General features: G+C 34.6%; 2 protein-coding genes across 3 annotated transcripts; both read left to right on the top strand.

The window, feature by feature from the left end:
- Positions 1-277: 277 nt before the first annotated feature.
- LOC112157522 (equilibrative nucleoside transporter 2) lies at positions 278-10,836 on the top strand. The gene is made up of 13 exons (XM_024290300.1): positions 278-370; positions 2,480-2,521; positions 2,594-2,675; positions 2,756-2,910; positions 3,116-3,255; positions 3,338-3,472; positions 3,992-4,089; positions 4,213-4,285; positions 4,377-4,486; positions 5,141-5,246; positions 5,458-5,543; positions 5,619-5,815; positions 9,618-10,836. Exons 2-13 carry the CDS (start codon positions 2,484-2,486, stop codon positions 9,727-9,729), a joined length of 1,332 nt encoding a protein of 443 aa, XP_024146068.1. The 5' UTR covers positions 278-370; positions 2,480-2,483; the 3' UTR covers positions 9,730-10,836.
- A 793-nt stretch (positions 10,837-11,629) lies between these two features.
- Positions 11,630-20,692, top strand: LOC112157306 (galectin-related protein). 2 transcript variants are annotated; one of them, XM_024289984.2, is made up of 6 exons: positions 11,630-11,896; positions 13,896-13,940; positions 15,912-15,995; positions 17,079-17,167; positions 18,300-18,483; positions 19,405-20,692. In XM_024289984.2, the coding sequence occupies exons 1-6, from the start codon at positions 11,846-11,848 to the stop codon at positions 19,546-19,548; spliced, it is 597 nt and encodes a 198-aa protein (XP_024145752.1). In that variant the 5' UTR covers positions 11,630-11,845; the 3' UTR covers positions 19,549-20,692. The 2 variants fall into 2 exon arrangements, with proteins under 2 accessions (XP_024145752.1, XP_036069436.1); XM_036213543.1 differs by having other exon boundaries at positions 11,833-11,896; positions 13,637-13,940.
- Positions 20,693-21,603: the final 911 nt, after the last annotated feature.

Raw genomic sequence — 21,603 nt, 5'->3', positions numbered from 1 at the left:
ACACAATTTTAAAACTGAGCAAAACACGCATGAAAAAGTCAATAGTATAAAAAAAATAAAACATTTATGTATTCATTTGTAATCGATCAAAATCTGAGCTGATCATTTCCCTTTCTTCTTTCTTTCGTATTGGTCTGAGCGGCTCCTGAGAAAAATCCGCGAAATTTAAAACAGACAGGAAGCTAGACTGTTTCCTGTCCGCGCTTTTTGTGTGTGGGTGTGTGTGAGTGTGTGTGTGTGTGTGGTGGTGGGGGGGTGGGGAGAAAGCCGCCAAAAAAAACCAAAAAACGTTCACATACTCATTCCTCTTCGAGCTTCACATCTCTGACCCGGTCCTGAGAGCAGACCACAGACCGAGCGGAACCACCGGGTGAGTCCGTGTTTCCTCACAACCTTTTACAAGTTAATGTTGCTCGCCACGTGGTTTTGTTCTCAGATCGTTTCGTAATTAAACATTCATTCAACGTGTCAAGTGAATCAAGCAAGGCGAGCTTATTTCATTCTATCTGTAGAAATTGATATATTATAAATTCACTTTGAACTCTAAATTGTTCATTTAATCATAAATCATATATTTGTAACCACATCAGGTGGATATAAATGTAGATTTCCTTTGAGAAATTTTCACTTTTTATTAATCAATATTTTAGTACTTAAATTGTTATAGTCCTTTTTAAATTGTCTTCTAAAAATAATAAAATATAGTTTGGCAGACTGAATATTATTTTATCAGCTCATTTAAAAGTCATGTTTTAATAAAAATATGCAGCAGCTGAGCTGACAGGTTTGGGTGTAACAAAAAATATATTTAAAAAGTTCACATTTAAGGCATTTTAACAGTTTGTTTCATTCATTTCGTGTTCATTCATTCAGTTCTTCCTCCTTGAGTAACAGCTGAATCAAACAGAAAGTGGGCTCACATTACAATAGATGTGGTAAATGTGTGATCTTGAGGACACCACATTGTGTACTTTTTAAATATAAACCCGCATTACTTGGATAGGGTTGAACAAAGACATATAAATGTCCTTTTTGGTCTCCTTGGTTGGCGGCATTTACAGTAATCATAATCATTGTTTGATCTTCCGGCCACGTCATGTCTGACTAACTGCTTTATGGAGGTGTGGCCTCAATGACAAAGAGCAATTTTTTTTACTGTCAGTGACTCCAGATTTTAGCTTGTATGAAAAAATATCCTGCATATTTAAGAAATAGAACCCCCAAAGTTGATAATAACTTCAGAGACAAACACATTTTAGCCTAATTGAATTAGTGAGACTGGAATGTAATGCAAAATAATGTAACAGTGGTCACATCAAACTGCTTTTTGAAGCTTAAACATACTATTTAAGTAATCAAAAAGCTGCTGATTTCATAAGTTTGTTGATGTAATTTGGGATTTAATAAAGTACATTTGATAAGAGTCAGTATTTAAAGGAGAGAAGCAGAATTTTCTAAAAAAAAAAAATCAGTGAAAACAAAAATTCCTAATAGAATAAAACTTTATTGATCCCACAAAGAGGATATTACCTTGTTACCATAACTCCATTAAAGAACAATAATAAATAACACTAAAAATACACTTAAAATAATCAATAACATAAATAATCAATAGGATTTTTCAGATATAAAATTGGGAGGTGATGTAACTATTACTTAGATTTGTTTTTCCCTATTTTTAAACTGGGAAATTATTTGTTAGTAGCTCATCAACTAATAATAGTAATAATAGCCTGGATCCATTATGACATACGGTTCTAGTGACGATGAAGAAAAAAAAAACAATGTTTTTTCTGATCCTTTTTAAAATAAACTTTATAGATTTACTGGATAACTTTTATTTTTTGTGTTGTAAAATATTTTTTAGAGAATTAGTATTTGTCCAATCATCGTTTGATCTGTTTTAAAAGCGTTCCCATGGTCATTATGATCATGCTGTTTTTCAAAAGCAATAAACATGTCTTGTTTAGGACATAGTTTCTGCAGGGTGGCAAAATTTCATCAAAAATTTGCCTCTTATTCATGGGCAGACAGTAAGCCTGCCCCTATTTCCCATCATCCCTCTGTTTACATGCTCTCTCGTGAGCTTACAGCCCCTCACAACCCCAACCTAACATTACAGGTGCACCAAAAATGGAGACCGATACTTACTGGAGTTTTGATTCAGACGTCAGCTCAGATGAGGAAAACAGATCTAGGAAAAGATGGATCTATTTATCTGCAAGTGGATGCTTTAGAATGAAATAGAGACATAATTTTTTTGCATTTTTCATCCACTCATTCAGATAAAGAAATACTCTAGAAATGCAATTTTATGCTTTATTGTCTTTATAAATGTCCCCCATCATGAGAAAAATGCCACGAGAACATGTTAAAAACACCAAAAACATATTTTTTACTGGAGTAAGTCTTTAAAGCTCTTTAGAAACAACAGGATTAAAGACAGAAAGATTTGATCTGAGTGTTTTCTTTGATGCAGAAACATGAGGAACGAACAGAAGCAGAGTCCTCCCTCTGATCGGTGAGTTCCGCTTCGCTGAAACGTTCAGCCTAATTAGGATGAAATATTTTCTGAGTTTGTTTGCCTCCACAGAGGTCAGGCTGTTTCCATCATCATCTTCATTCTGGGTCTGGAAACTCTTCTACCCTGGAACTTCTTCATCACAGCATCAGAGGTTAGTTTTCCCCCCATTTCTCATTTTTGTTTTTTTTTGTTCCTGCATTGAAAGATGCTAAATGTTTACTCTGTTTTAAGTATTTCAATGGACGCCTCAACAACAACAGCAGCAGCAGCAGAAACGCAACGACGATGGACGCGTCAAAAGATTATAACTACGATAGCTGGATGGCTCTGCTCTCCCAGCTGCCCCTGCTGCTCTTCACTCTGCTGAACTCTTTCCTGTACCAGTGGTGAGTGTGGGAAGCTGGAAAAATCATGTTAGTGGAGAGTGTTTGGTGAGCTCTGTCGCCCCCTGTTGACCACTCTGTGCTTTGGTCCCTATCGACACCCCTCTAAAGTCGGGAATATGTTATGTTACCAGCACAAACGTCTGGTTCAGATCTTTGAGTGGACAGCAGAAGGTCCTCAAAAGGGTTCTGTTGGTGTCTCCATCAGGGTGAAGGAGCATGTGCGCGTGGCCTTCAGCATGGTCGCCATCTTCATCTTCTTCTCGCTCACCGCCGCTCTGGTCCAGGCAGACATGCAGCCGGACACCTTTTTCTCCGTCACCATGGCGACCATCTGGTTCATCAACAGTAAGTTCTGAAGCTCTATAGAATTCAATAGGAAATAGGAAAATCCTAACAGGATTGTGTGTTTGTTTGTACGTCTGTCCAGTGTTTGGAGCTGTTCTGCAGAGCAGTTTGTTTGGCGTCGTCAGCCAGTTCCCTCCACGCTACAACACTCTGTTCATGAGCGGTCAGGGTCTGGCGGGGATCTTTGCCGGAATCGCCATGCTCTGCTCCATCTTCAGTACGTTTCACATCCTGTCAGTTTGGTTTTTGCATATCAAAACAAACATCTGAGCGTTACCACTTCTTGAATATAGCTGAAGGAATTTAAGATAAACAGGAAGATAAGTATCTGTTCATGGCACCTTGATCTCTCCTTACACAAACAGACACTCAACACAAACAACTGGAATATAGCAAACTGCATCCACTGCTGTCCGGTTCCATAAGTAGGCAAAAATGTTAGGGAGTTGCTCAAATCATTCTTCAGGAGTCTCGATAGTTGTGGCAAAACTCTTTGACTATACAGCAGACGTATTTATAGATTTCACCAGGTGAATACTAAGACAACCAGAGGCCGTGGGAAGCCCTTACATGTCTGATATTAACTTTTAAACCATTTTTAAGGACCCACATTATATTTGAGTAAGTTATTAGACTATTAAAACATAAAAATAGGCTTCCCCTTTCCAGTTGAAGAAGTATAAAAGGGAAGTACAAACTGCATTTGTTGTAGAGTGAATTAAATGCTTGTATGCAGGTAATCCAGATAGAAAATCGGCAGCACTGGGATACTTCATCACACCCTGTTTGGCCACGCTGCTGTCTTTGCTGTGTTACATGCTGCTCCCACGCCTGGTGAGGACACCACACTCATGGAATCCATGCTGCTTCAATTAAATCAACATTAAAAGATATAAAATAAACATTTTGAAGGTGGAACTGTACCTTATGTGCCATATTCTGTTATATTCTTTTTAGGAATTTGCACGTTTTTATCTGAATAGAAGTCAATCCAATGAAGTGGAGGCATCGCAGGAGCTCATCAGCTCAGGTCAGTTTAGTTCAAGCATCTTCTCACTTTGAGCTTATGATTAAGTGAGTTTTTTTTTTAACGTTTTTTTGGTTTGTTTGATATTTCAAAGACCAAAAAGTACAGAGCTCTGAGAAGAAAGACTTGGAGGCCAACGGGAAGATCATGAGTCATGGAGCAGAGAGTCAGCAGCGTTCTTCTGTCTTTGCTGTCTTCAAAAAGGTGAACATTAATACTTAATTTCTAATATTATTTCACATTTAAGATGTTTTCAGCTGCATTTTATATAGGGTAGTAACGAGTATTTGAGTACTTGGATCAGCTTTCAAAAATTTGACTACGAATATTCATAACATCCAAGATCGCAGATTCGCGGTAGTTGAGTGTAATGGTAAATGGCGTATACTTGTATAGCGCGTTCTACCCTCCTTCGAAGGCCCAAAGCGCTTCACAGTCACAGACCTATTCACCCATCCATGCACACATTCACACACTGGTGGTGGCTCCGCTGCCGAACACCTTCCACCAGAAGCAATTCGGGGTTCAGTGTCTTGCCCAAGGACACTTCGACACATGGGCGGGCAAGGCGGGAGTCGAACCCGCTCACTTCTGATCAGGAGTCGACCGCCCTACCACTGCACCAGGGAGTGTAGTAAAAATACAATTCAGGAACGATGTATTTTATGCTCTGAAATGCATGAATAATATTAATAACATAATATTAATTTTCAATAAAGACGACAAAGACATTATTTTTTTTAATTTTAGATAACTTGTGTTTTTTTTTTCTTATCAACTCATCTCAGTTTCCTTGTTTTTTGTACGTTTCTCCAAAACACCTTTAACTCTTCAGCCTGTCTGTTGTGTGCCTGTCAGATCTGGGTGATGGCTCTGTGTGTGACTTGGATCTTTGCCGTCACCCTCGCCGTGTTTCCAGTCATCACGGTCCGCGTTCAGACGGTCTACGTGGGCTCTAAATGGGGTGAGACGTCATGAGACTGTGTTCCAAAATGGACAAAAAAATGATAGTCGTTGATTTGTCTGTGTCCTAATTTATTAAAAGCAAGTACGTAACTGAGCTGATTAGTATTTGATTATTATTTTTTTTTTGAAACATTTGATCTTAGGTAATATTTGATTGTCAGAGTATGTCAATTTTGTGGATTCATTTGCCCCCTCTCTGTGTCCTACAGCCGACGTGTTCACCTGTGTTTGCTGCTTCATTGTTTTTTACGTCATGGATCTTCTGGGTCGTGTTGCTCCATCTTTCATGCAGTGGGTGAGTCTGCAGGAAACAGTAAAAGCTTGGTTTTTAAAATCCCCATCATCTCTAACAATTGGAAAATGTTTGCAGCCATCAAAGGAAAGCCCCCTGTTTCCCGTCGTCGTCTTCCTCCGTGTGATCTTCATCCCTCTGATCATGATGTGCAACATCAAGGACTCCAAGTGGACTGTCTTCTTCAAGCATGATTCTTTCTTTGTGGTCATCATGGCTTTGTTCTCCTTCACCAACGGGTACTTGGCGTGCCTCTGCATGTCCTACGCTCCACAGTGAGTTATTTATTGTTTTTATTCTGAAAAAAATGCTTAATTGCAGACTGGCTTTTAATTTGTCAAACTTTTTTTTTTACAATCTATGCAGCTTACTGCACAAAGTTCACTGTGATATAGAATGATTTTATCATAGACAACCTGTCATTTTTGTTTCTGGAGCTCTCCTTTCCTGCTGCTGAAGCATGCCAACTGGCTCTAATCTTAACAAACTGCCTTACATTGACAATTTTAGCCTGTTAACGTTGAAGAGATCCAGTCTTGATTCAATTGTTGCACTAAAATCTACTTATCCCTGAAGAACTGAGGAATTTGAGCAGATTAAAAAAACAGAGCTGCTGAAAGACGATGGAGAAAAGCAAGTTTGTAATTAAACTGTCAGTTATTTCAAATCCAACTAAAATTATATGATCTAAATATAAAAAATATCAGGAATTCATGTTCCCATCTGAAAATAGAAAATATCTTGGGGCCCTCTTAACCTCAATTTATTATTAAATTAATTCTAATGTGAAAAATAACGCTTTCACCATGTTGTGCAAAGACTTTGCTGACCACTCCAGGAGCAAAACGACTTATGTCTGATCTTGGTGGCTGCACTTAGCAATCTATGCATCTACCGTAGACGAAGAAGTTTCATCTGTACTATGAGGCGCACAGAGTATTGAATGGTCTATTTTTCAACTTTTGTCATGCATTAGGTGAGACAAAAAGTCAGAGATAAGTCTGTCAGTTAGTCAGACTTTATTAACTGCGTTCACAGTAACTCTAAATCTTGTCTGTAATATGCTACATGTTAGCTGTGTTAGCGTATTTACAAAACACCCAACCTTACATGTTAAAAACTTAAAAACGCTATTGTGACTATACGATTTCCCAACCTTGTTTGCGACAAGTTAAAAAAAATGATACAGCTAAAAAAAAGCTACTATGACTACGCCAACCCCTGACCCTGTTAGTAAGGGCTGTGGATCGTTGCTCAGGTGGAGATCCGATTCGATTCACGCATCAAGATCAAAAATTCACAAATCGAACCACAATTCTTATTTTTTTATATAATGTTTGTTGCTGCTGCATGGTGGCGCAGTGGTTAGCGCTCTCGCCTCACAGCGAGAAGGCCCCGGTTCGAATCCCGGCTGGGACCTTTCTGTGTGGAGTTTGCATGTTCTCCCCGTGCATGCGTGGGTTTTCACCGGGGACTCCGGCTTCCTCCCACCGTCCAAAAACATGCTTCATAGGTTAATTGGTGACTCTGAATTGCCCCTAGGTGTGAATGTGAGAGTGAATGGGTGTGTGATTGAGGCCCTGTGACAGACTGGCGACCTGTCCAGGGTGTACCCCGCCTTCGCCCATCAGCAGCCGGGATAGGCTCCGGCACCCCCGCGACCCCGAAAGGGACACAGCGGTCAAGAAAATGGATGGATGGATGTTTGTTGCTGTTTATGATGTATGAAAAATATAAATTATTGTATTAAATCACCATCATTTATACTTTATTTAGAGCAGATCAGAATGAACAAAATTGATAAAAAAAATACACAAAGATTTAGAAAAAAGAAATGGTGTTTGTTACTTAAAGATTTTTTTCTTTTTTTCTTAACCTTCTGGTTAAGTTCAGCAGTAACATAAACAGATTAGAAAGCATAAACATCACTGCTGTTTTAGATCATTTAAGAAAAAATCCTGAAAATGTTCTCAACAGTCCTCAAAGTTCTGCAGCACCTTACGTCCTAAGCATTTCGGTGCAAATCCGGTAGAAAAAGTTGTTTTTTTTTCCGCGACAGAATCAGCTGATTCACGTTGATTACATCCGCCCTTCAGGTTTGCAGTGCTGTTAATCAGCGTGAGGCTGCGTTTCTGCGTGTTAAGGCTAATTTGTTTTTCCAGAACTTATGTCAGTGAGCATAGCTCCAGTCTCATATTTAGAACGTAAAAAAGCTTTTGCAAGTTTTATTTTGAAAACAGGAAGCTTCAACAATACAAAGATTTGTTTACTTCTGGTAAACTGATTTGAGCACTGATATGTTTTAGTTTATAAAGTTAAAATCCAACATTATTCTGTATTTCAGAGCAATAAATACATTGTTCCTGAACTATATTTTATTACACTCTACTCAATTCATAAAAACCGCGAAATCGGCAATCTTGGACATTGTGAATATTTGTACTCTGACTTTTGGGAGCAGATCGTGAGTATCCGAACACACGCCCTAGTTAGTAACACATAAAATAAATATAATCTGACACCGCTACACGTTAGCCACTTTAACTCATTCACAATAACAACCAACCTTGTTTGCAACTTGTAAAAAAAAAAAGTACAAAAAAAACAAAGCAGCAAAACAAAGTGAGCACACAAAAAACACAGTCCGACAACACTACACATTAGCCACATTAGTGTATTGTTTGCAACACGTAAAAAAGACAGATTGATTCAAATCTCACTTCTTGCTACAAACCTACAAGATAGATAACTGAACATATATTCTATGAAGAACATTAAAAATAATACAGCTACTGTCAAAAAGAAAAATACATGTACACCAATAGCTACACTAAAATATATCTTGATAAAAAGTTTAAGGCTAAATTCATTTAGAATTGTAGTGTAACTCTAAGTATAAACAATATACTTAACAGGAACTTGTAGTTTATCTCTAATAAGTACATAAAAAGTATACTTAAAATAAACTCGAGTATACTTCTTTTTGGTAAGGGTTGTTTTTCTCAAAATTGCTTCTACATCAGTAACCACAACTAGAAATAATCCATATAAAGACAATTCGGATTAAGGAACACAATAGTTATTTGAAAAAAAAAAGTTTTTAAGTGCCTTTTAGTGCAGAAAATGTGGTACTTAATTTTCTTTTCTGTGTACAATGTTCAATGTTTACCTTTTTTTCATAATTACACAACACTGTTTCAATGATTAAAAATGCTCTATAAATAATATTAATGATAAAATTATTTAAAAAATGTGGATATTTCTAATTACAGTCCCCAGTTTTATATATAATTTTATATGTGTCTGTATGTTGACATTAGTTGGTAGAAGACGTTCTGTCTTATGTGCTGAGGGTGGTGTCTTCTTTTGCATTATGACTTATTTAACAGGAATGTAAAAGCTCAAGTGTGAATCTGTTTCATAACTCGGTGTCAGGTCACAACTTGTTCTTTCCCAAGAACATTCACAAGAATGTTGAAAGATCATCTATTTCCCAAGTTTCCTGAAAAAAAACAAAACAATGAACATGCAATCAAAACAGATTTGTGCTCCTGCCCCGCCTCTCCCAGCCCATTTGTGGTATTGCAGTCTGAATATTACAGATATCTTCTTTAGCTTTCAGCTGCTCCCTTTAGGGATTGACAGTAGAAATCCTCCACTTTCATCTAACCCTCTTTTTCCTGCATCATTCCAGCTAACTCCAAAAACCCTCATGTCCTTTACATCCATGAACCTCCTCTTTGGTCTTCCTTTAGACCTTTTTCCTGGTATTTTTCATTGTCCCTATGGAGAGAAATGCCATGTTGTCCCGGCTTCTCTCTTCTACAGCTTTCCTTTCATTCTTGCTGACTCTCTTTTGTCAAACATCACACCTGAAACCGTCCTCCACCCATTTCACACACCTATCCATAAAGATGCTCACTCATAAAAGTCTGCTCTGAAGAGAATTTATCAAGAATGAATCACAGGGTTTCAGTTGTTAAGCCCTCATGAAGGTGCAGCACAGCTCAGACATCTACTGAGCCCTTCAAAATAAAAGTTTGAAGACACTGATGCACAACTCTGTGTTTGTGACAGGTTTGTGAGGTGTAAGGACTGCGAGACGGCCGGCTCCCTGATGACCTTCTTCCTTGCGTTGGGGCTGGCTTTGGGAGCGGGCTTCTCATTCCTGCTTGGTAAATTGGTTTAGTTAGACTCAGAAATAGTCAAAATCAAAACCACGTCTGAATTTTTATTTTTTTCATTTCATTGCATTCAAATGTACATTTTTGAAAAAGGGTTTTTTCAGGTTTATTAGTGTGAAGCACTTGTGTTTTGAGTTTATTATTTACTTTTTCTGTACATAATTGTTCATTTTTTGCAAGTCAACTTGAGTTTTGCTCTTTGTGTGAGTTTTTTTAACAGTAGTGTCACGATTAAATATTAGATGTAGTTTATTTCTTGTCATTTTCAGAAAACAGACAAGTACATCAAATGTATGTTTAAAATTTATTTCTTGACACCTACAATTATTTTCAGTGTTTTTGTGTTTTACTTGAACATTTTCTATGATTTAAATCACTTTTGATCAAATTTTCTAAATGGTGTTAAGATTGTTGTTCTTCTAAATCCATAGCTCTGCCTCTTGTGCATAGAATCATTAAAAAAAGCAGAAATTTTTCCTCATAAAAACAAATGTAACTGGAAAACCGCTGAGAAAAATATGTGGCATTACTGCAAACTATTCTGATGCCCTTAAAATGTATTTATAATATTCTGAAGGACATGGGCTTTAAAAGCTTTTGGATCATTTGAATGTTTTTTTTCTGTGGAAACCTCACAGACATTTTGTTCTTGCTACTTAAAAACGTTTAAATTCGCTTGATGGAGGCGAAAACACAAAGTGAAGCCTGATGTTTAAAAAAGTATTTAAAATTGATGTAAAAATTCACTATTGTTGCCACTATTATCTTCACAAACACCATTATTTTCAATCTCACTGTGATTTTCCTATCATTGTATATATATATATATTTTATCAGTTTTTTGTGTTATTATAAAGCCAAACATCAATTTCAACGGCAGCTCAAACTTTGGATTGATAGGAAAGGGTTTAAAGTGTTTGTAATGATCAAATCTTTAACCTCACATGTTTATTTTTAAATTTTGTCACTGTTTCAAAAAGGGAAATATGAATGAATTCATGTCAATTTGTTTCAACTGAGCACAACTTTATTTTCTTATTTATTTTTTTTATTATGAAAGTTTGTCTTTTTGTACTATCCTTTTTTTAATAAATAAAAAATGGATTTTGTTATTTTTGTTTGTGATCCATCTTTAAAAAACAGATTTTGAAAATGAAAAGAAAAAAATTATAGATTTTAATTATTCAAATACACATTTTATATAATCACTTTGGTTTTTCAGTTAAAAGGTCAATAATAAAGAAGTGAGTGCTCAATTTAATAAAAAAAACATATTTTTTAAAGACCCACCGCCATGAAAATGATGTTTTTAACATGTTCTTTTGGCATTTTTCTGATTATGGAGAACATACACAAATAAAATTAAGCTTAAATTGCACTTTAGTATTTATTTAAATTGTGAATCAGAAGCAGACAAAAAAATGAAGCAGACAAAAAAATGTCGATTGAAAAAGATCACTTGGTGGGCCACAACATCCATTCTTGGGGACATTAATGTCTTTGTTTTCCTCGTCTGAGCTGGCATCTAGTACAAAAACGTACGGCGGGATAAATCAGATATTGTTCACTATTTTTGTTGCATCGGTAATGTTAGCTTGAGCTGCGAAGGGCTGTCAGCGCTAGTGGGAGAGCACGTGAACAAAGGGAGGATGGGAAAGGGGCGGTCTTACCCCCCACAACTCAGATTCATTTCTAATCCTCCTGCTGCTCTGCAGAAACTATGTCCTTGAAAACAACACAGGCTCTTTGATATTGGCTAAAAACAGCATAATCAAAATTAAAAGATCACTTGGAACGCTTTTAAAATAGATCAAAAGATGGATCTTTAAAGAATATTCCTAATTTTTAAAAGTTACCAATGGTATTACAATAGTTTTGATTTTATTTGACTTGACTGACACAAGCAGGCATTTATGTTTAAGTATAGAATATGTCTCAGTTCTTTAGGTTGTAAAAAGTTAAACTGCAGCAGTAAAGGGCTCATTAAAACCCATAATGACATGCTTTTTAGCTGCTCTCTGCATTCCTGTCATGCAGTGGCTCCGCCCTTTCCTCTGAGGACTTCCTCTCATTCTTTCACTCTAGCTAGAAAGAAAAAAAGCCTCACAAATTCATAATGAAATGGAAAAAATCATACAGAAAAATGAGCTTCTTTGTTCAGCTGGAGACTCGGTGAGTAGTTTAACATATTAAATTGTGTTTATTGCATGGAGATATTTTAGGGTTTCTTTGGTTTCATTCATTACATGCTCACATACCATCAACTCACTGCAGTCATAAGTGTGGAAACACATCGGCTGCTGACCTGGAAAAATCAATGAAGCAAGAAAAATATGAAAAGAATGATTGGATCTCGTTTGGCCTTTTGAGGAAAAGGACTTTGTTTATCTCTGCTAATATTTGTTTACAGCTTTTTTTTAAACTAGTCAAGAGAAGCAAATCAAACATGAGTTTATTAAAAATGTATTTTAAGTTTTCTTAGCATCTTAATTCATTTTATTTGTCTAAATATTTCTCAGTATCATTTAACTTTTCATCTGCTGTCTTTTTTGGCAGCATTTCAAACATGAAAGTAAGTTTAGCTTTAACTTTTTTGCTCCTAACTCGTTTGTAAATGATGTTTCAAATGTGATTTGAAGAATTTATTTAGGTTTTTCTTTATTTTTTTTTTAAATTGTTTGGCTTTCTTATCCAACTTTTGCTTGAAGATTTAATGAAACATTTCCAACATTTAGCCTATAAGCAACATTTGATAGTTTGCACAGCAAAATAGAGGAAAGTTGGTGGTTTTCTTTCACTTCCTACTCTTTAGATAATTTCAGGGTTTAGAGATTAACATTTACTGTTTATAACATTTTGTAGCTGAAAATGTAGCGTTTATTTAAACATTACTTAGTCCTTTATTCAGTTTCTCCAGCTATTTTTCAATACCTGATGTAGTTTAGCATATGACTTAATTTGACCATTTATCTATGTTTGGGTTTAATTAGCAGCAATTTTCTCTATTTTCTTCTAATATTCTAATTTTCTTCTAATATTTGCACAACTTTTTTAGAAGTGAAGACCTGCAGAAAAGCCAAGCCATAGCTTAGAATAACTTTTTTTTAAACTTTCTTTATCTTTTAAAGCATTTCTATTCTAATTTATCGTGTGAGACTTGCAAAGATTTAAAACATTGTTTTAGACATTCAGGATAAATAACTTGTTTACACTTTTTCAAGCTTTTCTCAAAATTAGTTCAGTTGAAATTTCTTTTCTCATTAAGAGTTAAAAATAAGGAAATAATAAGGAAGTATTGAGTTAAAATTATTGACTCTTGACAATAAAAAAAAACAAAAAAAATCAAATTTTACAGTAATTTTTGGCTTAAGTTTAAGGAAATTATTTCAAATTTTAATAAATGTTTACAAGTTAGCCTCACATTCATTGTCATTATTTTGGATACATTATTTTAGATTTATTTTCTAATTTTTTGAGGATTTATTAAGATGGACCAATTTGTATTAAGATTGTATTCTCATTTTATTCTAAAATTAGTCACTATGATCAAAATAAATAATAATTTGTTACAAAACAGACGTGAAAAACACAAATTATTTGCTTAGAACTAGCAAAAAAATGTTATTGGGCTGTAAATATTCTATTTTAATATCTAACTGCTTTTTTAGTTTATTTTTATCTCTTTGAAAGTTGTATGGAACACCTTCTTTATAAATCTTAATATCTTATAATTTCTTATCAATTAAAATGACTTTATTATTTACAATTCACAATTCACGATAACATCTTGTATTACATCAGATCTTTGACACAATTTCACTTCAGTATCTTCTTCTTATCTGCTGTTTTCTCCACTTTCAGTTTAAATAAGGACACACCTTTAGATAAAAGCAGTTTCCATTGTCTCTTTAGATCAAACTTTTCCCCTGGCCAGTTTTTTTAGAGGAATAACCTGTTTTCCTGGAAGAATCCAAACAGAGGAAGTGGGAGTTTACTGCAGTTCCAGCTGAACAAAGAGTCCGCTTGTTGGTGACCTGAGCGAGAAAGGCATGCAGCTGATTATCCCAGCCGGGTTCTGAGGGCTGCAGGGCAGCTGGAGGCTTTGCTTCAGACGAGGGCAGACGTCAGAGGTGGAAAAACTGGAAATGAAGCTTCTGTCTGTGTGCTGTAGGTGAACATGGCTGAATCCCAGAGAGTGACAGCGCAGGGCAGGAAGGTGAGTCCACAGAGCTGCCAGCAGCACTTCAAACTAAAACCAGGAGAAAACATTTCTACAAACTGCTAAAACTTTCAACTTAAAAAAATCAGCTGAACTTTTGAGGCTTTAGTTTAGACGCAACTTGAGAAATCTTGGTTTTAAAACATGTGAAGTTTGTCAAGTTGGCAAAAATAAGCAGCACCTATTATATAAACACAAAGTTACACTGTGCACTATCAAAATAAAAGTCTTAGAGTTGACAGCTGGTTTGAAACCTTGAAATTAGTAGACAGAATTGTGTATGTTAGCCAAAAACAAAAACATCTAGTATTTCAAATATTGTGAAATATCTAAATGTTGGTGTTGCTAATGAGTTGAAGTAAAGAGAAACATTGTCTTTTGGGGAGTTTTAGCTCCGAGAGGAGCTCAATGTCTTGACTATGGCTAAAAGGGACCCAAATAACACGTAATGGTTTGAACTCTAATTATATGAAAGGAAAATAGTCTCATCCAGGAGTCACCAACCTTTTTGAAACTGAGAGCTACTTCATGAGTACTGAGCCATACAAAGGGCTACCATTTCGAAATAACAAATTTGCTCAGTTTGCCTTTAGTTATGCATTATTAATAATGAATAATGATATTCTTCTATGTAAAGACACTGATTTATCTCAACAATTATCAACAATAACAAGCTAAGAAAAAAATATCAATATTCAGCATTTAAATAATCTCAGTCATTGTTACATTTTCAGATGATCTCTTACATTTCATGGGAAAAATGTCCCATTTTCACCATGTTGTTCCATATTTATCATTTATGTAATGTTAAAGAAAAATCAATTTTGTCACATTCTAAACTAATGACCAAATCTGCAGCATTTCTAACTAAATTTATGATCTTTGAACATAGTAGGTGAGATGTCACCTAAACATGTCTAAAGTTCATGTATCATAAACACATTTTTAAGATGTTTTAATGTTTAAATCTATGTAAATGCAAGTGTAATTTAAAAAATAGCAACAGAATATAATAGAATTTTAGCTGCTGATAAATATTTTTAAATTTTCAAGAAGATACCTGCAGACACCAGGCTGGTGACCCCTGATCTAATCAGAATACAACTATTTTTAACATTGAATTTATGACATTTCTGCAGGTAAATTTCTGGAGATTAATTTTGGTGGGTAAATTATTTGCAGGATAAAAAAAAATGCTATAAATTCAATGTAAAAAAAAAGTTGGATTCTGATGAGACTATAGTTCTTTCATATATTATTTCAGTTTGTTTTCAATTAAAATTCTTTTTTTTCTAAGCTTCACGCCGAGAAAGGTGGAAAAAGAACAGACTACACTTAATTATTTAACAATGTTAATAGTCAGAATATGAAAATGCAAAATGTATTTAAATACAAAATGAGGCACATTTTTGAATACAGAGTTAAAGTTCAAATACCTAAAAAAAGTTGATCTTTTACAGCAAATGTGTAAATTCTTTTATTGATTTTATTTTATAACTTTTTTTAATTTTATTAATAACTTCTTAAATTCTGAAGTTAGAGGAAGTAATTCACTTTATATTTTGCCTTTATACTAAGTTTGAAAATAGATGTAGCCCAGCATGATAACATTAGCATTAGCATGCTACATGCAGTGATACATTAAGTCTATTTCTACTACGCAATTTGCCTTATTTAAATACAAATGTAAATTTTCTAAGTCGATTCGTTTGAGTGTTATTTTGAATGACGTACCTGCATCTTCTGGTTTTTCTTTAACTTTTATGTTGAACTTATCTCTGGAAGTGTGGCTACCTAGGATGACCCGGTATAGAAACAAAGGATTGTGGTAAATGTAGTGAAACACAAACTTTTCAGCTTGTAATTCAGAAATCCACACATCACAGCTGAAATTTGAAAGGTACTCCCACAAAGAGACAAATGGATGAAAATAGTTTGACTAATGGGATTAAAATATATATTTTTCAGAGATGGAGTTTGCCTCAGAGAAATGAGACTGATGAAAGCAAAGGAAGCACTCGCTGCCCTGACCAAGATCCAGGAAGAAAACTGGTAATTCAAGCAACCTGAGCCAAAAAAAAAAAAAAAACAACAACAACAAAAAAAACCATGAAATTCTATTTGTGTATAAACTACCATAAAGATAAAAAAAAAGAAATCTAGAGATCCTGAATCATTCCAGTTTCTGAAGAAAACACAACGCCTTGTTTGTATTGTATGTTTTACAAGAATATGGACTTTATTATCTAAAAAAAACCCATATAGGATTAAATCAGTAAAAATCCTAGATACATGACATTTAGAAAACAACAAATAAGTGCATTTAAAGCTGCATTTTATGTACTTTACCTTATTTAAAATTTTAGAATTATGTTCTTAAATTTTTGTTTTTTAAACCAGTGAATTTATGTTAAAGTCCCATTCCGATCACATTTTGATCTAATACGGTTGTTTTAATTATTATTTTGCTGTTTTTAGCCAAAATCTAAAAGTTAATTTGAAATTTGCCTCAAAGTTGTGGAGCTTACGGCCCCTCACAACCCCAAACTAACATTACCAGGGCAACAAAAAGTACAGTTCTGAGCCAACTAGGATGAGGAAAACGAAGACGATCTAGTCGTCTACAAGCAGATACATCAGAATGGAGCGTAGCAGGGAGCTTTTAGCCTTCTGTAGTAGCTTTTAAGTCACACATACAAACTTTTTTCAACTTCTTTCCTTTACCTGATCCATAACGAACTGAAGAAAGTGCAATTTTAAGCTTAATTTTCTTAATATATGTCCTCCATTGCGAGAAAAATGCTGCAAGAACATGTTAAAAACAGCAAAAACAAAAATTTCATTGGAGTTGATCTTTAACTGCATCAGAAACTTACTATGATTGTCTAGTATTTATAAATAATATAAATTAAAATTAATACAAATTATAAATTAATAAATTACATTGTTTTTGATTGTCATTGTCTATTGTGCTTTATTCACTACTTGTTAGTACACAGAATGGCTCAGACTGTCTAGATTTGATATTTTCTGATGATCACATCAAAAATTTTGTGAGTTTATCCTACTGTAGGTTTGTTTTTGGACGTTCATTTACAAACATTTTTAATGTCACTTTTCTCCGTTGTTCTTCAGACGGTTCCTTTCCGAGGTCACATCTCGGGAGGGTTGCATCCAGGGAAGAAGATTGTTGTCGTGGGCATCGTGGACCCTCATCCTGATCGGTGCAGTTATTACTTTTACTCTTCTTTTCAATTGTCTAAATTGATATGTTATTCCATCATTTTTTTTAAAGGGTTTAGCACACTATTATTGGTCATTATTTGTACAAATCCCCACAAGAATTAAGAATATTTTGATTAGTAACGACAAAAATGTAATGGACTCATATGGACTCCCACTGTCCAGAAACTTCTCGTACATAGATGGATAGTGAACTGTCATACAGAAGTTGAGTTTCCATCACTAATTTCTACACTTTTGCTTTTAAGGTTGTTATTCTAACCAAGTGCAAAACTTTGGAAACATCTTAATTTCATAAAGTGTGCTCTAAAATTAGCCTGGATTGTTGTCATGTCCATTTTTGATGGTTTGCTTAAAATTGCTTAAAAACCTTTTCAAAAAGAGGAAATCAATGAATTTTAAAATAGATGCTATTAAAATGTGTGTCATACAACCTCTACATACATTTTGAGGATCTCCCACATATGAAATTTCAGTCTTTTGTGATACATGCGTGAAATACATAATTCATAAGTGTTTCTTGTGTTTGTCAATGTGTGCAGATGTCTGTTGAGGGTTTACTAGTATTTTATGTAGTTTATATGCAATTGTGGGCGAGTTTTGCCAGAAGCATACGCAAATTTGTGGCTTTCCATGACTGACATATGTCCATGTTTGTCTAATGCATAAACCACCAATATATAGCTTTTATATACACATATCACGTTAGAATTATGTAATTGATGCACAAATCATAAATGAATTGCATATAACCAGTAAACACAATTTTCACAATTTTTTAAGGTTTTTTCTTCTTTTGTTAATTGAGACTCTCCTCTTTTTAATCCTACTTTGTATCATTTATTCAGCATATTAACCACAACTCATGCTCATTTATGGTCAACAACATCTGAAAACATACAATAAAAAAAAATTGTAGTGATTTATAAATATTAAAAAAACACTCATCAAAAACATTTGTATTAGACGCAAGAGAGGTCCACCAACTTCACATATTCATTTTATTTAACCTGATAAAATGTAATGAGTCCTTAAAAAATGTCCATATGACATAATTTACTTAAACCAAAAGTGTGAAACTGTTCAGATTGACACCTGCCCTTCTTCTTTTAGGTTTTACATCGCTCTGACATGTGGCCGTGGGACGTCCAGAGAGCCTCCACCCAATGTGGCGCTGGAGCTGTGTGTTCGCTTCAAGGACCAACAAGTCCTCCGGAAAGCGTGCATCTCTGGAGTCTGGGGGGACCTGGAGAAAGCTGTTCCTTTCTTTCCATTCATCAAAGACCAACCGTTTAAGGTACCAGTTTAACTATTCTAATCATTAGAAATTAGAAAAGTGTTGCACAAATAGTGTGTGATTTACAGTTTGTTGCCTTGTGAAGGTATTTAAAAGGTTATATTAACTATTGTTTGTCTTATATTTGCAACATAGAATACTTCTGCTTTTTTTTTTTTACCTCTTTTTGGTTTGTTTTTAAAAATATTATAAAGTGGCTTTTTTATTTTTTTCAATTGGCTAATTTTGAATAGGTGGGACTCTTCATTGGCTCACAGACGGGTGGGGGGAGTTTTGTTATAGCTTTATTTGACTTATTTGGCTGATATGAAAGTTCACCTAAACTCTGGTGTGGATCAAATGAGTGAACTCAAGTTGGATTAGCCACTTTTTATTGTAAAAATGTTTTTTTTTATTATGATTATGCAGTTTTTTTTTTTTTGCCATAATCAAAAATCCTGTGTCGTTTTTCAAGACATTTTCTGCAGCGCAACAGGAACTCATTAGAAATTTGCCTCTGAGTTGTGGGCGGGACTATAGGTATGGAAGTTTGCTCCGTTAATTTCCCATCAGCCTTTTATTTACCCTCTCTCATGCTAGCTTATAGCATCTCATGAGCCCAAGCTAACATTAGCGTAGCATAAAACACAAAACAAAAAATAAATTAAAAGAAATGCTGAATAATATCAGAGCCATCCAGCCGTACAGCTTTGAGGAAGATGGCAGCTCAGACGAGTAAAACGAAGACGTTGATGGATCTATTTAAGTGGATGCTTAAGAACTGTAGCAGAGCAGGGAGACTTTGCCCCGCCCATGACAATTACTGCATCACAAGCTCAAGCTTTTCCAAACATCCAGTTTTCATCTGCTCTTGATCCAACATGATTTAAATAAAGACATACTTTGAACCTAAATGAGCCCAATCCTTCTGTCTATCTGCAGATTGAGCTTCATTGTGAACACAGTCGGTTTCGCGGAATTGTTGACGGCCATCAGCTCTTTGATTTTGACCACAGACTGAAGCCGCTCGGCAACATCGACACCTTATGGATTAAGGGCAGCATAACTCTCACCAAGCTGGCTTGAAGAAGAAGCTGCTCACAAATTCACCTGTAAAAACCAACTGTTGACAATCACAGATGCAATCAAATGGACGCTTGTTTTCTGTTTCCCAGCCAAAGGTTGGCTCCATTCAGTGAAGGTTTTTGATTTTGCTGCTTTGCTTTATTGAGAAGTAAAACCTGTTCTTAAAGTTGTTGTGTTTTTGTAATTTAAGCTAAAAAATATGTATGTATGATAGGATAATTCTTAAAAATTAAATATGGAAACAAATATTGAATACAGTTTTTCTTTTTGGGTTTTATCGATGCCATTTTGTACATTTAATTAGGTTCAAAAATGATGTTTTGTGAATATTATGTTACCGAGAGGTTTTCTGCTTTTAGGATTTCAAATAAAGACATTTTAATGACATGAAACTTGATTAAATGTATAGAAAAATTGACAGAAACTACCTCACATCCTGTTGTAATGGTGCCTGTCATTAATCAGTTATGATGTGTAATTTAATTGACATCGACAAATAAAAAGCACTTTTTTCGTATGGTTTTGTTCTTGAGAATAAATTGCTTTTTTTCCCACTTAGTCATAACATTCTATAACATTATTTTTAACCCTTTAACACCGGAGCTTCTTTGACTTGCCGTAACTTTTGAACCGTAAACATGATCAATGTCAGAATCTGCTGGAATTGAATTTATCGTGTTCACAGTTCAAAAGTTACGGTATATTAAGAAGTGTTTGTTATTTTAGCATTGCCGGCAACATCTCAAGTGTTAAAAGGTTAAAGCAATCTGAACAAATTTTAACTGCTTTTATCTAATCAAATGTGTTCAACATTTTTTTTTTTATTTTGTTAATTCATTAATCTAACTTTTAATGCTTACATATTTTGCAAAGACTAAAAAAAAAGGTCAATAACAAAAAAATCTATATGTCATTTTTAAAATGTATTAATATCTTAATTAAAAATGGAAACAATTAATTCATGTTTTGCCATTTTGTCATGATATTTTCTTCATTTTGTGGTTTACAGTTTAAATAAAACTGTTAAAATAGATGTATCAAACTCTCTCAAGGCAATTTGCATTTAAGTTTTGAAAAATACATTTCTCAGATTTTAAAGCTGATTTTTACCCCTTCACTAAACAGAACAAAAGAAAAAAAAAAAGCTATATACTATGATTTGTTTCCATAAAGATCAAAGATGTTTGGTCACACTTATGTTATATCCTAATTTGGCCCACAGGGGACAGCAGAGTTTTAACTTTTGAACCACATGAAGCTCTGAAGCAAATGTACTTATAAAATACAAAACATTGATATTAATTTTGTTGCTGTAAAAACGATAATGTTAAATAAAATATATAATCATATTAGATTTAAACCCCTTCTTTGCACTTAGTGAGGCTGATTGGAATAAAACAATCACCTGATCATGTTTGTGAGTCGTAGTTAAATCTTCTCATGCTTGTGTAGTTTTTTATCAACGCAAACAGAACTGTGACAGAACTTTAACATTGTGGTGAATATTGATGAAGTTCAGACAGTTCTCTTCTTTGGTTTCATGGAGATGCTCCTCTATTATCACTTCCCGCTTATCCTCATCAATTATCCATCACAGCTACAGTTCACCGACCTGCTGCAGGCCCTGATTAACAAAAACCATCTCAGTTTATGTCATGTTTTAAAGATCTGCATGTCTTGGGATGTGTTTTGGGGTTGCTTTTTCTGCTTCAACTTCTATGCAATTCAGACACCATGCTCACTACGTTTTAACAGCAAATGTGACGTCACCAATTTCACGAAGTAAAAACGTATTCAATACGAGCATTTTCAGAAGATTATTTATAAATCCATTGTATTCTGAAGATAAAAACATGGATGGTTTATATTAAATCTAAGTTAAAAACATTTTCTTTCACCAGAATCGTTCAAACACAATGCATTGTGGTCTATATTTACCAATCTAGTGAGCACTATGATGCACACTGGTTTTTCCAAAGAGATTTCTGTGAAATTTCTAGGGCACTTGAGTTTGAAATTATTCAGACAGCACTACGAAAATAGTGAACGTCATGT

This window comes from Oryzias melastigma, linkage group LG1, assembly GCF_002922805.2.
Source record: "Oryzias melastigma strain HK-1 linkage group LG1, ASM292280v2, whole genome shotgun sequence".
Classification (NCBI taxonomy): domain Eukaryota; kingdom Metazoa; phylum Chordata; class Actinopteri; order Beloniformes; family Adrianichthyidae; genus Oryzias; species Oryzias melastigma.
The sequence above is the reverse complement of the archived record's forward strand: the minus strand, read 5'-3'. Positions and strand labels throughout refer to the sequence as shown.

Coding starts and splice junctions, on each gene's coding strand:
- LOC112157522 (XM_024290300.1), top strand. CDS start 2,484: ATGAGGAACGAACAGAAGCAGAGTCCTCCCTCTGATCG. Junction 2,676..2,755: donor TCTTCATCACAGCATCAGAG/GTTAGTTTTCCC, acceptor CTCTGTTTTAAG/TATTTCAATGGACGCCTCAA. Junction 4,487..5,140: donor TCTTTGCTGTCTTCAAAAAG/GTGAACATTAAT, acceptor TGTGCCTGTCAG/ATCTGGGTGATGGCTCTGTG.
- LOC112157306 (XM_024289984.2), top strand. CDS start 11,846: ATGGAAAAAATCATACAGAAAAATGAGCTTCTTTGTTCAGCTGGAGAC. Junction 15,996..17,078: donor AAGATCCAGGAAGAAAACTG/GTAATTCAAGCA, acceptor GTTGTTCTTCAG/ACGGTTCCTTTCCGAGGTCA. Junction 18,484..19,404: donor TCAAAGACCAACCGTTTAAG/GTACCAGTTTAA, acceptor GTCTATCTGCAG/ATTGAGCTTCATTGTGAACA.